This window comes from Lytechinus pictus, chromosome 14 (assembly GCF_037042905.1).
Source record: "Lytechinus pictus isolate F3 Inbred chromosome 14, Lp3.0, whole genome shotgun sequence".
In the NCBI taxonomy this organism is placed as follows: Eukaryota; Metazoa; Echinodermata; class Echinoidea; order Temnopleuroida; family Toxopneustidae; genus Lytechinus; species Lytechinus pictus.
The window spans coordinates 20113656-20131849 of NC_087258.1; the positions used below are offsets into that span (position 1 = coordinate 20113656).

The 18194-nt window shown below is 37.4% G+C and overlaps 1 protein-coding gene across 1 annotated transcript; it reads left to right on the plus strand.

The window, feature by feature from the left end:
* Nucleotides 1-8047: 8047 nt before the first annotated feature.
* Nucleotides 8048-9007, plus strand: LOC129275722 (neuromedin-U receptor 1-like). The gene has a single exon (XM_054912214.2). The coding sequence runs from the start codon at nt 8048-8050 to the stop codon at nt 9005-9007; it is 960 nt and encodes a 319-aa protein (XP_054768189.2).
* The last annotated feature ends 9187 nt before the right edge of the window (nt 9008-18194 follow it).

An 18194-nucleotide genomic window follows, 5' to 3' on the forward strand; every position in this document is an offset into this window, starting at 1 on the left:
CGGTTTATTGCCATTTCGTCTACCGTCTTTTTCCCCACTATCGCATCGTCTGATATCATTTCGTCTACCATTAGTTAGTCAACAACTATCAACATAGTCCAATAACCATTTCGTCTAATTACTATCTCGTCTAATAGCCTGTTGGTCTACTAGCCGTTTTGTTTATTATCATTTAGTCTAATTGTATATTTTTTTCAATTGGTCCAATATCTACTTTGTCTACCCTCATTTCGCCCACGTTCCATTTGGTCTAACTTCAGTTGGTTCCTTATTACTTTGCCTAAACCCATTTCGGCTAACAATCATTTGGTATCGTTGCCATGGGTCCAATCACCAATAAGTCCAATCACCGGGATTTTCTTCAGGACTCGAGTTACATAACAACACAATTCACGGCAGCGCGAGCCGAGAAAAATAGATTTTGGATCTAAGAACAGGACACTCTTTTATTGTTTTGTAAATCGTAAAATGGATAGGTAACTAGGCATCTTTCTTCCTACATTAATGTTAATAATGCGAGCAGAAGTTTTTTTATATTCTAATCTAAAACTGGATAATTCAAGCACGTTATAAATATATCGAACAAGCTGCGTATCTCAATAAACTTGGGTGCTGAGTGCGCGTTTTTTTTTAGATTTAGACCTAGAATTTAGGCATTCTGAATACATGTTTAATCATTTCATTTTATTTCCGTTTCACAATGTTGTATATAATGAACATATCATAAAGATAAAGAATATAACAAAACATAACATCTTATAAAACATAATAAGGCCTATACATTTGATAAACACAATTAATAACATTAAGCTGCCTTAAATGATTTTTTTTTGTATTTTAGAGTAAAGCGGAGGGGCTGCCGAAAATAAGCAATGCTTGTATGTTAGGCCAGCCCCAAAACTTAGTTTCATTACTTAATTTTACACAAATGCATAAATATAACTTCGTAATAGTAAAAACAATAATAGCAATAATTATCGATGTACACTTTGCACAGCAAATCAGAACTGAAAAAGCATAAAAATATAAAGCGAGAGCGAAGCGCGAGCTAAAAATACTTCATATTCCAGTCCGAAAAGGGGTAAATTTAAGCACTTTTTCAAGCACTATGCATGAAAATTCTGAAGTGGATGTGGATGCGAGCGAAAAATTTAGCCTATATAGTACATGGTGATTTTTTTTTACCTGGTTGCTAAGAAAGCATGAATGCTTGTAAGCAAGCAACCAACCAGAAACCGACGGCTTAAGGTCCTCTCCAAGGGACCTGGTAGGCATAATGACTATTATGCCTTACCAAGTGACAATAACGCACCAATTACGAATCAAATACATGTCACCGGAATCAGAAACCCCCGTTTTACCGACTGAGCTATCGCGCCTCTTTTGAGACATGAAAGATTTTATATATTTTCCAAGTCTTCACCTCACCCTATTTTATTCACTCTTCTGTCTCCTCTTATTTTTCCTCATTTTCCCTCCTCTCTTTCCCCGTTTTTTCTATTTTCTTTCGTTCCCCTTCCTTTTTTTAATATGCGGGGGGGGGGGGGGGGCGGGGGAGCCGGGCCTTTCCCTGGATCCGCCTATGCCCTGTCGGCGGATGGTAAAGGGTTTTTTGCGCTCGCGAGCTGATCTGAACCACAAATCAGGAGCAGTACTGCAACAAGTCGGCAATGATACATAGACTCACCGTAGAGGTCTAGTGCCAGTAGACCATTATGGTTATAAGATGAAATGAATATGCCTATTGGACGAAATGATGATTGGACGAGATGGTGATTGGACCTATTGGTGATTGGACCCATGACAACGATACCAAATGATTGTTAGCCGAAATGGGTTTAGACAAAGTGATAGCGAACCAACTGAAGTCAGACCAAATGGAACATGGACGAAATGAGAGTAGACCAAGTGGTTATTAGGCCAATTGGCTATTAGACCAAAAGGTAATAGACGTGGTGATATTGGACCAAGTGGATATTGGACCAATTAAAAAAAATACAATTATACTAAATGATAATAAACAAAACGGCTAGTAGACCAACTGGCTATTAGACGAGATGGTAATTAGACGAAATGGTTATTGGTTTATGTTGATAGTTGTTGACTATTAACTGATGGTAGACGAAATGATATCAAACCATGCGATAGTGGGGAAAAAGGCAGTAGACGAAATGGCAATAAACCGATAAATATCCATACAATGAGTAATCCTTATTTCCACATCACTTAATTCTCTTTCTCGTGTCTCAAAATACTTAGTGAAAGCACATTTTATATCTTATCTGTAGCTCGAGTCCTGAAGAAAATACCGCTGCGACATTATGCGTTGCGACATGTGACATTATGCGTTGAAACTTTGCTGCGACATTATGCGTTGCGACATGTGACGTTATGCGTTAGAAAAACTACGACATTATGCGTTGACTGCGACATTATGCGTCGAACGCTCTTGGCATAATGTCGCAATCTGCGACATTATGCGTTGGTGCGACATTATCGGTTGTAACAGGGCGCCGTAGTAATAATCCATTCGCACACTCTCGAGGCTTATTGTACAATATCACATTGGGTTATCTTGTCCAGTCGGACAATCGCGTAATCCGCATATTGCAGAAAAGGGCTCCCTAAATTCCCGAAAGTCATGTCCTGTTTACCCGGCCCTTTGTGAAAATCATCAGTCAAGTATACGAATGTTCGGGTTCAATTTACCCCATGTTTTGTGAAAATTGTAACAATAATAATAATGATTATAATAAAAATACTCAATATTTATATAGCGCAAATTACAGCTAAGTCTCTTAGCGCTCTAAAAGTTAGTATAAGAAAAAAAGAGAGAGAGAAAAAGAGAAGAAAAACACTCATATTGAACCTAAATAAACCATTAAGAATAACCTTAAAACATCATTATACACTACTAGTATTTGAGACTGAATTTTGATAATTTTGAACTAAATAATGCACTATTAGGAAATTTGAATTTATCTTTGGAAATGGTAACACTTTAACATAAATTTAAAAAGATCAAGACAAGGGACTAAGAATATTGAAATGCTCTATGCCCATGTGACATTTTATTTACATTTAGGGGAATAAGCTACGAAGTATAGGAGAAACTGATTCTCAAGACCGTTTTTTAGTGACAACCCTGGCTGCAGAATTTTCAATCCACTGCAGTCTACTGATACATGAACATGAACAAGTCTTGCTTTAGTGTCCTAATCAAGATCTTGAATACACTATCAGAAGCAGAACGACATTTCTTGTTCATATGACTAGACAATGTCAATTGACTATCAATCATAAACCCTAGGTTCCTAGCACACTTTGCCGGTTAGAGATTGGATTGATTGGAAGAGACAGGAGGAAGCAAACTTCTTGTTCGATGACGGGAAGACAGGTGAAGAAGTTAAGTTTTTCCTTCATTGATTGAAAGTCTATTTGCAGATGACCAGGGGCGGATCCAGAATTTTCCACAGGGGGGGGGGGGCAAATTTTGTGGAGGAAAATTTTGATAAGTCAAAAAAAAAAGTTTTCACCCACAAATTAAGGATATTTCGTACCCGCAAAACAATTGACAAGCACAAAAAAAGTCTTCAATTTCAAAGGGGGGGGGGGCACACCTCGGTTTTTCTTCTCAAAGGGGGGGGGGGGGCACGTGCACCCCTCCCTGGATCCGCGCCTGCAGATGACCATGCCGATATTTCCTGCCGGCACACTCTAGTTTAGCCATCACATTCAATCGGTCATTACGATTAACTACGGCATATACAGCTGAGTGTCGTCAGCATACATATTTAGAGTGACCAAATCCGTGTGCCCTGATGATATATTCGAAGGGTGAGAAATACATCGTAAAAACAATGGGGCCCAACGCTGAGCCTTGCGGCACACCTCGTAGCAGTACTTGCCTGGAAGATTTCTTTTCTTCAATGACAGAAAGAAGACTGAAAACGGCCGATGATGTAGATTCAATCCAATTAAAAGCAACACCAGTGAATTCAAATATGCTGCGCAGCCGACGGAGAAGGATACTATGAGATAAAGTGTCATGTCACATATATACAAAGGGTCGGGTAAACTGGACCAAACAAATTTATTGAATTTTAAAGATGTGCATTATTCTGGTGAAACAGTTTTAGGCTTGTCCTAATGAAAATTCATTAAGTGTGCTGCTGATGTCATATCCCCACTTGTTCTCTTGTTTTTTTATTATATGAAATTAGGTATATTCAGATATTTTCTACCAAGAACTAAAACAATTGAATTAACAACAAACTAAGTGCGATAGTTATTTCTTGCTGAAACTTATTTCATCATAATGGAGACACATCGTTCATACATTTATGAAAACATGAAACAATTATGATTTCATGTAATAACATAAGAAAAAGGAAAGTGGGGATGTGACATCATCAGCACACCTAATGAATATTCATGAAGACATGCCGAGAACTGTTTCACCTGAATAATGCAAATCTTTAAGAATTCAATAACTTAGTTATTTGTTATCCGATTTTGATGAAATTTTCAGCATTTTGCTCTGTTAATTTTACTCTATGTATTCAAATATAAATATTTTCAGCCCGGAGTATCCTTTAATCATGCAATGTGATACAAAAACATGTTTGTAGGCCTACATTAACGTCAAATATGATTGTAAACATAGATTATTAGGCTTATATGATTTGTTATTTGTATAATGTGAAATGGAAAGAATCATATAAAACAGTCTTTAAAAAGGGGAGCATAATGCATATTCTCGTCCTTTTTGCCTTGCTTCTCTCTCTTTTTCCTTCCAGCTATTTCTCTTTCCCTCACTTTCCCTTTCTTTACTTCGCCCACCTTCAATCTCTAATTTCTCTCGATATTTGACTTCTCTCTTTTCGCTCTTATACGTTGTCTCTTTCATCCTTTCTCTTCAGATAACTTAAAGCCGTATTTTATTTCATCCGTTTTTCATTCTTTGCCTTTATGGGTAAATTATTTGCCAATTCCTTTTCATGTTGCATTGTTATACATACTTATTTCTATTTCCTTCAATGTTTAATAATTCATACGCCTTAATAGTGTTTCCTTAATACTTTATATTGTTGTGTATGTCCTGCCAGCACTGAGGACAAATGTCTATGCTTTAAATTTGGATCAATAAATGAATCTGAGACCTCCGACTGACGGTAAAAATGTGTAGATGTATTGCCATGAGAATGAATTACAGTACTTATCTGATATTTAAAGTCACCATGTCTACATCTTATGGAGATGACAGACGAATGCACGATTTCCATGCATTTTTAAAGCAAAGTACACAGTATACTTGTAAACATGGTAGAGGACACAGACTATTCAAGTATATAGGCTTTAAAAACGACATATATATATATATATATATATATATATATATATATATATAATTTATATATATATATATATATATATATATAATTTATATATATATATATATAATGTGATGACAAGTTTACTTGTACCAAACGCTCTTGAGGTGTGAGTATGAAACATAATGAGATGAGGCCCACTCAAAAGATGACGCAGGACACCATTCTTAGCTTACTCAAAAGATGACGCAGGACACCATTCTTAGCTTACTCAAAATATGATGCAGGACACCATTCTTAGCTTAACTCAAAAGATGACGCAGGACACCATTCTTAGCTTAAACTCAAAAGATGACGCAGGACACCATTTTTAGCTTAAACTCAAAGGATGACGCAGGACACCATTCTTAGCTAAGAATGGTGTCATGCGTAAGCTAAGAATAGTGTCCTGCGTCATCTTTTGAGTTGGCTTCATCTCATATATATATATATATATATATATATATATATATATATATATATATATATATATATATATATATATATATAACAAAATACAATGTGAATAAAACAACCGTAGAGAGAAAACTTAGATCAAATTTTCGCCCATAGGGCTTCGTCAGGAAATCATATATATATATATATATATATATATTGTAAAGAAATGGATGAAGAGAACAATGGTAGGCGTAGCTTAAATCAAGGTTCCCCAGAGCTATCTACCCTTTGGAAAAATTGGTGATGCCGAAAAAATGTCTCTGCCGGGAATCGAACCCGGGCCCCCAGCTTTGATCGCCGGTGCCTTAACCACTAGACCACAGAGACGGGTTACTTGTTTACTTGTACCAAACGCTCTTGAGGTGTGAGTATGAAACATAATGAGATGAGGCCCACTCAAAAGATGACGCAGGACACCATTCTTAGCTTACTCAAAAGATGACGCAGGACACCATTCTTAGCTTACTCAAAATATGATGCAGGACACCATTCTTAGCTTAACTCAAAAGATGACGCAGGACACCATTCTTAGCTTAAACTCAAAAGATGACGCAGGACACCATTTTTAGCTTAAACTCAAAGGATGACGCAGGACACCATTCTTAGCTAAGAATGGTGTCATGCGTAAGCTAAGAATAGTGTCCTGCGTCATCTTTTGAGTTGGCTTCATCTCATATATATATATATATATATATATATATATATATATATAATGTACAATCACACAAATGTAAATAATACAGTTCCTTTCTTTTAGTTATATGGTTGATTATTCCTACATTGGTTATGTCAATTTTCCATTGAGTCATATGCATGCTAAACATTTAGTGATCGAGACTCTTTCATCGGGGATAGCTGGGATCATGAGGTGGAGAAGAGAGTGAGATAGAGAGAGTGCATGTGAGAGAGAGGTAGGCAAGAAAGAAAATAGAAAACGGGTAAAACTATTTTGAAATTAGTAGTCAGATTAAAATTAAATCCGATAAGAATCGTTCATTGTTTAAACATGTATCAATCTGACACGTCTAGACTTCATCACGAACTATTCTTCATCACGAACTCAGTAATAAAGATCGATTCTGCTGAGTGCACTTGTCACGCCATTACCAGTAGGCGCTAGCCAATTCATTTGTTTCTACGCCATTCTTCTCCCTTCTACCTCTTATACGGTACCACGCCTCTTTGATTCCTTTTGGCCTTGCTTGTCCTTCTGTATCGACATCATACAAAAAGTGTGGTATATTTTCTTCATCTCGACGTATTGCTATTGTTCTGATCAAGCAGCTTGAAATGGAAAAGCCTGTGTGACTTTGGAGATTATTTGAGACAATCAAACACGAGCAGACTTTGATATTTAAAAATTGTCAAGATCAAACGCTATACAAATTAATATCGTCATGAAGCAGACTGTCTACAAAGTCGTGACAACTTTGCAATATTACCCAGTTTGATAAATTCTTCTCGAAGCTAGGTTACCTGAGAAATTTATTCTCAACCGTAATGTTGCCTATACCATTCCAAACATGACAGATGTGCTAAACTTGCATGGGTCTCGCTGTACAGTGTCAATTATCGACATTCCGTATTCAATTTAAACTTCTTATAGGAGAGTGGTAAATGGCGGACAATTCTGTTTCTGTTTATGGTAACTCCCGTAGAACTCGGCAGGACAGCGTTTTTGCTGGTAAACGCCAAGCTGGTATATAACCAATTACCTATGAAACATTTTACGTCTAGGTTAACCGGTCATAATGGCTGACCTCATAGACGACAGATATTACTCTCGGGCCTGTTTATAAAAGTGGAGACAATGGCAGAGTGGAAATTCGTACTCACAACCTTGCGATTGTGAGTCCAATGCTCTTACTACTGGACCACACGACCCGTGAATTGATTTCTAATGACATGTACAGCAGCGTAACTTGGAGAGCAAGCAAGCCATGTTATGCACAGCTAGACTGACAATCTTTACAGAACACCAATGCATCTACACAACCAGAACAGTTACTGCTTCTCTTCTGGACACATTCTCATTCTGGTACCGGTATCAGTTCACCTGGTAAATAATGCCCTTCCATTAAAGAAACACCATAGGAATCTTAAAACTGAGTTTATCGTCTGATCATTCTGCAATGAATATTGATGTCATAGTTTGACAGATGCAGGAAAGTCCGAAGAGGTCTTTACCATTAAATTATGTAACGGGTGTCGTCAAAATGGGCGAAGTTATGGACCAAGCTGTTTTCGTTAATCACCAGTTTGCTGGAAAAATACTGATGGCGTGCATTTCTCCACTTTTCCCATTCATCATCGTCAGCAACGCATTATTGATTTTGATAGTTTACAGGAATCACAGCCTCCGTACACCAACGAATACCATCGTTGCGAGTCTTGCCTTTTCAAGTTTCCTTGACGCCCTTGTCGGACTTCCGCTGAATACGTATGGAGTTGTATTTAAGATAGAAGAGGCGTGCACAGGTGATGACGATACTCTGTATTACTTGCCCCTGCAAATAATAGCAGGTGTTTCGTTTGGCCACATTGTAGCGTTGACTGCTGATCGATACATTGCTGTTACAAAACCGTTACGCTATGTTCAGATAGTGACGCTAAGGCGCATTGCAATCGTATTGGGATCTTTCTGGATTCTCAGTACGTTGCTGAACAGCGTTCGATATGTTGGATTAAAACTTGAAACAAACTCGACAATCCTGGATAGCAATAAAACAATATGTGGTATGCCCTATTCTGGATCAACGACTTTAACCTTCGGATGGCTGCTTTTGTGGGTAATCATGGTCTTGATGGTCGCGCTACCTGTTATCAATATTTTGCTACTTCGCATTGCGATGAAGCAAGCGAGAAAAATTGCAATTCAGAGAGTGGTGATAGGTCTCCGCCAAGATCAACCTCTTGCTCAAAATGACCGGTTGAAGGCATTAAAAACAATATCGCTTGTTGTGTCACTCTTCGTAATCTTCTGGTTTCCCTTTCCTCTGCATCTCGTTTGGCGGCTTACGACGTTCATGTCACCTCTAACATTTTCAGTATATAATCATTGCTTTCTTGTGTGGCATACTATCAGTTTGATTGTTAATCCCATATTGTATGGTTTCAGGGATCGGGCTTTTCGAAAAGGCTTTCAAAATATCTTGCGTCAATGTAGGGCGCCGTAGTAATAATCCATTCGCACACTCTCGAGGCTTATTGTACAATATCACATCGGGTTATGTTGTCCAGTCGGACAATCGCGTAATCCGCATATTGCAGAAAAGGGCTCCCTAAATTCCCGAATGTCAGGTCCTGTTTACCCGGCCCTTTGTGAAAATCATCAGTCAAGTATACGAATGTTCGGGTTCAATTTACCCGATGTTTTGTGAAAATTGTAATAATAATAATGATAATAATAATAAAAATACTCAATTTTTATATAGCACAAATTACAGCTAAGTCTCTTAGCGCTCTAAAAGTTAGTATAAGAAAGAAAGATGGAGAGAGAAAGAAAAAGAAAAACACTCATATTGAACCTAAATACACCATTAAAAATAACCTTAAAACATCATTATACACTATTTGAGACTGAATTTTGAGGATTTTGAACTAAATAATGCACCATTAGGAAATTTGAATTTATCTTTGGAAAAGGTAACGCTTTAACATAAATATAAAAAGATCAAGATGAGGGACTAAGAATATTGAAATGCCCTTTGCCCATGTGACATTTTATTTACATTTAGTGGAATGAACATCTTTCTGTTAGTTCAAGGTAGTTACCTAACTGGGTGATACTCATTGAGAAGCTGTTGTAAGTATTAAGGGACCACTTTATGCTGACATTTAAAAGCAATTACAAGAAGTTTAAAAATCAATCTTTCACTGATAACCAATATAAGCTGCAAAGTATAGGAGAAACTGATTCTCGAGACCGTCTTTAGTGACAACCCTGGCAGCAGACATATCTTGTTCATATGACAAGACATTGTCAATTGACTATCAATCATAAACCCTATAGGTTCCTAGCACACTTTGCCGGTTAGAGATTGGATTGATTGGAAGAGACAGGAGGAAGAAAACTTCTTGTTCGATGACGGGAAGACAGGTGAAGAAGTTAAGTTTTTCCTTCATTGATTGAAAGTCTATTTGCAGATGACCAGGGGCGGATCCAGGATTTTCCAAAAGGGCGGGGGCAAATTTTGTGGAGGAAAATTTTGACAAGCCAAAAAAAAAAGTTTTCACCCACAAATTAAGGATATTTCGTACCCGCAAAACAATTGACAAGCACAAAAAAAGTCTTCAATTTCAAAGGGGGGGGGGGGCACACCTCGGTTTTTCTTCTCAAAGGGGGGGGGGGGGCACGTGCACCCCTCCCTGGATCTGCGCCTGCAGATGACCATGCCGATATTTCCTGCCGGCACACTCTAGTTTAGCCATCACATTCAATCGGTCATTACGATTAACTACGGCATACAGTCGAGTGTCGTCAGCATGCATATTCAGCGTGACCAAATCCGTGTGCCCTGATGATATATTCGAAGGGTGAGAAATACATCGTAAAAACAATGGGGCCCAACGCTGAGCCTTGCGGCACACCTCGTAGCAGTACTTGCCTGGAAGATTTCTTTTCTTCAATGACAGAAAGAAGACTGAAAACGGCCGATGATGTATGATTCAATCCAATTAAAAGCAACACCAGTGAATTCAAATATGCTGCGCAGCCGACGGAGAAGGATACTATGAGATAAATTGTCATGTCACATATATACAAAGGGTCGGGTAAACTGGACCAAACAAAGTTATTGAATTTTAAAGATGTGCATTATTCCGGTGAAACAGTTTTAGGCTTGTCCTAATGAAAATTCATTAAGTGTGCTGATTATGTCATATCCCCACTTGTTCTCTTGTTTTTTTATTATATGAAATTAGGTATATTCAGATATTTTCTACCAAGAACTAAAACAATTGAATTAACAACAGACTAAGTGCGATAGTTATTTCCTGCTGAAACTTATTTCATCATAATGGAGACACATCGTTCATACATTTATGAAAACATGAAACAATTATGATTTCATGTAATAACATAAGAAAAAGGAAAGTGGGGATGTGACATCATCAGCACACCTAATGAATATTCATGAAGACATGCCTAGAACTGTTTCACCTGAATAATGCAAATCTTTAAGAATTCAATAACTTAGTTATTTGTTATCCGATTTAGATGAAATTTTCAGCATTTTGCTCTGTTAATTTTACTCTATGTATTCAGATATAAATATTTTCAGCCCGGAGTATCCTTTATTCTTGCAATGTAATATAAAAACATGTTTGTAGGCCTACATTAACGTCAAATAAAATTGTAAACATAGATTATTAGGCTTATATGATTTGTTATGTGTATAATGTGAAATGGAAAGAATCATATAAAACAGTCTTTAGAAAAAGGTGCATAATGCATATTCTCGTCCTTTTTGCCTTGCTTCTCTCTCTTTTTCCTTCCAGCTATTTCTCTTTCCCTCACTTTCCCTTTCTTTACTTCGCCCACCTTCAATCTCTAATTTCTGTCTATATTTGACTTCTCTCTTTTCGCTCTTATACGTTGTCTCTTTAATCCTTTCTCTTCATATAACTTAAAGCCGTATTTTATTTCACCCGTTTTTCATTCTTTGCCTTTATGGGTAAATTATTTGCCAATTCCTTTTCATGTTGCATTGTTATACATACTTATTTCTATTTCCTTCAATGTTTAATAATTCATACGCCTTTATAGTGTTTCCTTAATACTTTATATTATTGTGTATGTCCTGCCAGCACTGAGGACAAATGTCTATGTTTTAAATTTGGATCAATAAATGAATCTGAGACCTCCAACTGACGGTAAAAATGTGTAGATGTATTGCCATGAGAATGAATTACAGTACTTATATCTGATATTTAAAGTCACCATGTCTACATCTTATGGAGATGACAGACGAATGCACGATTTCCATGCATTTTTAAAGCAAAGTACACAGTATACTTGTAAACATGGTAGAGGACACAGACTATTCAAGTATATAGGCTTTAAAAACGACATATATATATATATATATATATATATATATATATATGCAGCAATTGAGATACACACCTGAAAGTTGACCCTGAGTCAACCGACTTGAAGTCAATTTACTCAGAGTCATGTTCAGGACTTAGAATTTTTTTGAGCTCAGAGAGTGTACTGCGGGCGGCAACGGAGTGCTATATCACGATTGCAGTTTCTTTCAGTTGATTTTTCTAACATGTTGTCTGTTTTCTTCATAACTGTTCAACTGGTTTGAGTTATTGCTTGGTTATTCATCTCTATTTGCGTTTCCTGTATTAATCATAATGCCTTAATAACAAAATAATGAGTCTAGATTTGTCATTGTAATGTTCCACGCAGAGCGATTAATGTGGGGGTTGTGGTCGCTTATTAGAACAGCCACTATACGTACGTGCATAGACCTACTGCGTACTCTGCGGAGCGAGAGCCGATTTTGAGTAATTGTGTAGTCTTATTCCAGGAATAAATAAATAAGTAAAATAATAATTATAACAATGCTCTAAAATTTTTTGGTTTTGTTTTTGTTGTTCAAACTGTGGTGTGATATTATGGTTCGACGCTTATTTTCCAAGATTCGTCAATTTTGACATCCAATAAAGTGTACTGACATGGCGTAGGCCTACTTCTGGTAGGGTTTGTGTCTTTGTGGGGCGCGCTGCTGTTCCCCCATCCCCCCCCCCCATCCCCCATATTTTCTTCAAAAGGTTTGTGTGTGTATGTGTGTGAGTGTGTGTGTGTGTGTTTGTGTGCCAACCACTGGGCGTACTCCCCCTGTTCGGCGGCCAAAAAAAAAAGAAAAGAAAAGAAAATTAACTCAATCGTATAAAGTATAGATATCAAAGTAGACAATCAATAGACAAAATAAATATCAAAATAGACAAATTCGAAATAGACGATGAAGGTCCTTATACTTTTTCGTAAAGGGTGTATATTTGTCTCCCAAATGTTATTAGGTAATCTTTATTATCCAACAAGAGATAGAATACGGAAACAAATAGAATTCTTGGGAAAAAAAAGTCACATCTTTACTCTTGTAATTATTCTGTAATTTTAGGAAGGGATTTCAATATAATTCTAAATGAGTCTTTTGATTACATGGGACCTAAAACTCACTCACAGACTAGGTTTTCAAGTAGCTTGGACCTGTTTCTTAAGAAATGTGATTTGTCAGATATATGGAGGAAAAGAAACCCAAGCAGGAAACAATACACTTTTAGGCAAAAGAGCCCACCAGTACAAACACACTTAGATTATAGGTTTGAATCTCATCATCAAACAAAAACAAAATGGCATGAGGTAGTATGATACATGTCAGGCTAAATTAAATGTCTCTAGACGTAATGTACTTAAATGAAAACTCATTTAGTTAGCCATAACCTCAAATTAAGTTAATACTACCCAAATAAACCTCAAGTCATCTTACAAAACCATGTCATCACTCTCAGTCGATTATAAGTCGATTATAACAGGTTGTTTTATTTTCAGTTTTATGCAAAACATAATATGAACTGCCTCCCCCCACCAAAAAAAAATTACCTAGACAGGATATGGAATATGGTAATGTTTACTAGACATGAAAATCCATCAAGGGAGCCTTAACAACTTCAAGTAAAGTAAGTACTACAAGGTACTAAAAAAGAAAATACATACAAAAATGTATACATTAAGACATGGACAGGATATTGGAATAAAGTAATGTTATCTAGTCCTGAAAATCCACAAAGTGAGCCATAATAACTTCAGGTAAGGTAAATACCACCTTTATTGACCTCAGGTAAGCAACATAAAACATATCATTACTTTGATTCGATTTTAATAAGGTATATAGTCACACGGCAGAGGTTGTTTTATTTTCAGCTTCCTGCTAAAGTAAGATACCAACTGCTCTACCCCCCCAAAAAAAATTATATTAAGATATGGACAGGATATTGGAATAAGGTAATCTTATCTATTCCTGAAAATCCACAAAGTGAGCCATAATAACTTGAGGTAAGATGAACACCACCATTATTGACCTCAAGTCAGCAAACTAAAACATATCATCACTTTGAGTCGATTTTAATGAGGGATATCTTACTTTAGATACTTTATATATTTTAGGTCAGTTTCACGCTAAAGTAAGATACCAACTGCTCCACCCCCCAAAAAAAAAATTATATTAAGATATGGACAGGATATTGGAATAAGGTAATCTTATCTATTCCTGAAAATCCACAAAGAGAGTCATAACAACTTGAGGTAAGATGAACACCACCATTATTGACCTCAAGTCCGCTAAGTAAAACATATCACTTTGAATCGATTATATTAAGGGATATAAGGTAATGTAATCTATTCCTGAAAATCCAGAAAGAGAGTCATAACAACACACAGTCCCATTCGCACGAAATCGCGTGGGCATTGCTGCGTTAAGTCTCCATGCTGCAGAACTACTGGCGAGGAATGTGCGTCATTAAATATCAACCCCCCCCCAAATAAAAAATAAATAAATAAATAAATGAATAAATGGGAAAAAATAGTATGAGTAGGTATGATACGTGGATGTCGGACATGCCGGGATAAATTAAATGTCTCTAGACAATGTACACACATGAAAACCATAAAGTGACCCAAAACTTCAAGTAAAGTTAATACTACCCACAAAACCCTCAAGTCATCTAATAAAAAAACATGTCATCACTTTTAGTCAGTTACATGAAGGAATATAATCACACGACTGAGGTTGTTTTATAAACAGTTTTATGCAAAATCATGGTATCAATTCCCCCCCCCCCCCCCGCTGGAAAAAAAAAGTAATAGACAGGGTATGGGATGAGGTATGTTATCTAAACATGAAAATCCATCAAGTTAGCATTAAAAGCATGGAAATAAGTACATCTCATTTTAACACACGTGTTTATAATACAAACAGAACATACACCCCCCCCCACACACACACACACACACAAACTCAATGATGGCACACACACAGATGTATACACAAACACATACACACACAGACACAAACACATACACCCTGACAGACACACAGGCACATGCACACACACAAACTTTAAGTTTACGTTTTGGAGTAAATATGGGGTAACTGCAGCCCTGAAAACCCTACTAATCTAGGCCTCAGTACACTTAATTGGATGTAATCCAAATTGAATTGAATGAACAAATATTTTGGTGATTAATCTTGGAACCATATTATTCAACTACAAAAAAAAATCAAAATTTTACTCTTTTTTTTTCTTAGTTATTTATTCGTTCCTGGAATAAGACTACACTATTTCACAAAATCAGCTCTCGCTCCGCAGAACACACATCAGGTCTATGAATGTACGTAGTGGCTGTTCTAATAAGCGATCACACCCCCAACTGTGTTTCCCATCGTGAAAGCACTCCATTGCCGCCCGTAGTACACTCTCCGAGCTCAAAAAAATTTCTAAGTTCTGAACATGACCCTGAGTCAATGACTTCAAGTCGGTTGACTCAGGGTCGACTTTCAGGTGTGAATCTCCATTGCTGCATATATATATATATATATATATATATATATATACAACAAAATACAAGGTGAATAAAACAACCGTAGAGAGAAAACTTAGATCAAATTTTCGCCCATAGGGCTTCATCAGGAAATCATATATATATATATAGTGGATACGCAGATAGCCTGTCCTACACGAATGACCAACCAAGACGGAAAAGAAAAGAAAAAACAGGCAGCGTAATATTATCTGGTTTAACCCACCATTCAGCAAGAACGTATCAACCAATATCGGCTGCATCTTCTTAAAGCTGGTCGACAAACACTTCCCAAAGAAATCCAAACTCAATCGCATCTTTAAAGGAGAATGAAACCCTTGAAACCAGCTGAATCCATATCAAAGAGAAAAATCAAAGGAACACATTGTTGAAAGTTTGAGGAAGATTGAATGAATAATAAGAAAGTTATGAGCATTTGAATATTGAGATCACTAGTGCCATGTAGATCCTCCCATTGGCAATGCGACCAAGATCTGTGATGTCACACACGTACAACTCTCCCATTTGGACACTGAAAATATACCCCAAAACATTTCTTTTTGCTCATTCTAATCATATGACAAACGATTCATCAATGATATAATGTTGTGAAACCTCTGTACTTGTCATCTCATAAAGAGAACACCTCACCTTGTGATAGACTCTATAAAAGTGAGAATATAAATGAAATAAGTACTAAAGTAATGAGGGAGTTGTACGTGTGTGATATCACAGATCTTGGTCGCATTGCCGATGGGAGGATCTACATGGCACTAGTGATCTCAATATTCAAATGCTCATAACTTTCTTATTATTCATTCAATCTTCCTCAAACTTTCAACAATGTGTTCCTTTGATTTTTCTCTTTGATATGGATTCAGCTGGTTTCAAGGGTTTCATTCTCCTTTAATAGAAACACGCTCAAAGTGAGTTACAGCTGCATGCCGAACGTCGCCAGCATCATCAAAACTCACAACAAGCAAGCCCTGAAGGTAGACAATAAGTCAAACAGCAAAACATGCAACTGCCGGAAAAAAGACCTCTGCCCTCTCCAAAGGAATTGCTTGGCTACCAACGTCATCTACAACGCGGAAGTAACAACCCCAGACAAGAGGATGACCAACATTGGCCTCACGGACCCGGGGGGGGGGGGGCCACTTACATTGACGAGTGGATACCATGCGCGACCCCAAAAACACGTAAAAAGGATGTCTTTTTCAAGATAGGGCACGTTACGTACGTAACGTGATAAGGGTGTCAAAAACACAAAAATAATGAAAAAAGGGTATCTATATATTTCGCTAGGAAAGTTACGTGTTTAGGGTCAAATTAGCGGGGATGATAAAACAAAATTAAAATGTTTTATAAAAGATGTCCTTTTTGCCCAAACACTACGTGTTTAGAGTCCGATTTGCGCGAGGTGTGGAAGTGGGATCGTACTAAACCAAATAAAAACCGACGACCTAAGGACCCGTGACATAACAATAAAATATTCCTGTACTTGTTTAGGGGCTCATTTCAGGGAATATTTGCCAAGGGTATGGTTTTGTTCCCAATACTTGTTAAGGGTAGGATTTCACACGCCAATACCTCTTTAGGGGTGCATTTTCAGAATATGGAAATTACGTGTTTAGGGTGCTTTTCGAGACCCCATGGTCGCGCATGGTATCCACTCGTCAATGGAAGTGGCCCCCCGGGCTCACGGAGCCCCCCTTCAAGTCCACATACTATAACCACCTCCAATCCTTCCGACACGAACGGTACCAGAACAGCACGGAACTGTCGAAGTTCATCTGGGACCTGAAACGATGCGACACGCCTTATACCATCAAGTGGTCCATCGCCAGCCATGCGCAAGCATACTCCAACGAGACAAAGAGATGTGACCTGTGCCTCACCGAAAAACGTCTCATTATGAACGCTGATAAACTGCTGAACAAACGCCCAGAACTCGTTTCGAAATGCCGCCACCAAAACAAGTTCAAGTTATGCAATTTCAAAGACAATCTTCCGTAATCACCATGCACGCACATCGTATAATGCAGTGACATCACCAATACTAGTGATGCAGCCTTTGTAGGCATAATTTTCATTTTCACTTTCATTATTATAAATTCTATGGCATCTCATCTTATTATCGATTAATCGATCAACCACCCATCGCGGAGTATCGATTATTTGAAAAACATTTGAAAAACATTCAAATCATAAAAACCTCAGCGCGCACTGGTTACCTAGTTTCCTGCGCCCAGTATGTGCGTGTTTGGTGTAACGCGCTCCGCGCGATCGCGACATGCGCGCACTGTTCAATGGTATTGAAAAGTTTTATCAGTTGCCTGAAGATCGCACCTCACGTAGGTTGCGTGAAACTCAGAGTTGCAATTAAATTTGATGAACCTCCAGTCAACCTTGTGAACTTGTGTTTATTATATATATATATATATACATGTATATACAATGTACAATCACACAAATGTAAATGATACAGTTCCTTTCTTTTAGTTATATGGTTGATTATTCTCACATTGGTTATTCATGTCAATTTTCCGTTGAGTCATATGCATGCTAAACATTCAGTGATCGAGACTCTTTCATCGGGGATAGCTGGGATCATGAGGTGGAGAAGAGAGTGAGATAGAGACAGGAAGAGAGAGTGCATGAGAGGGAGAGGTAGGCAAGAAAGAAAAGAGAAAAGGGGTAAAACCTATTTGAAATTAGTAGTCAGATTAAAATTAAATCCGGTAAGAATCGTTCATTGTTTAAACATG

Excerpts from the sequence above, each read along its gene's own strand:
- LOC129275722 (XM_054912214.2), top strand. The coding sequence starts at position 8,048 with ATGGGCGAAGTTATGGACCAAGCTGTTTTCGTTAATCACCAGTTTGCT.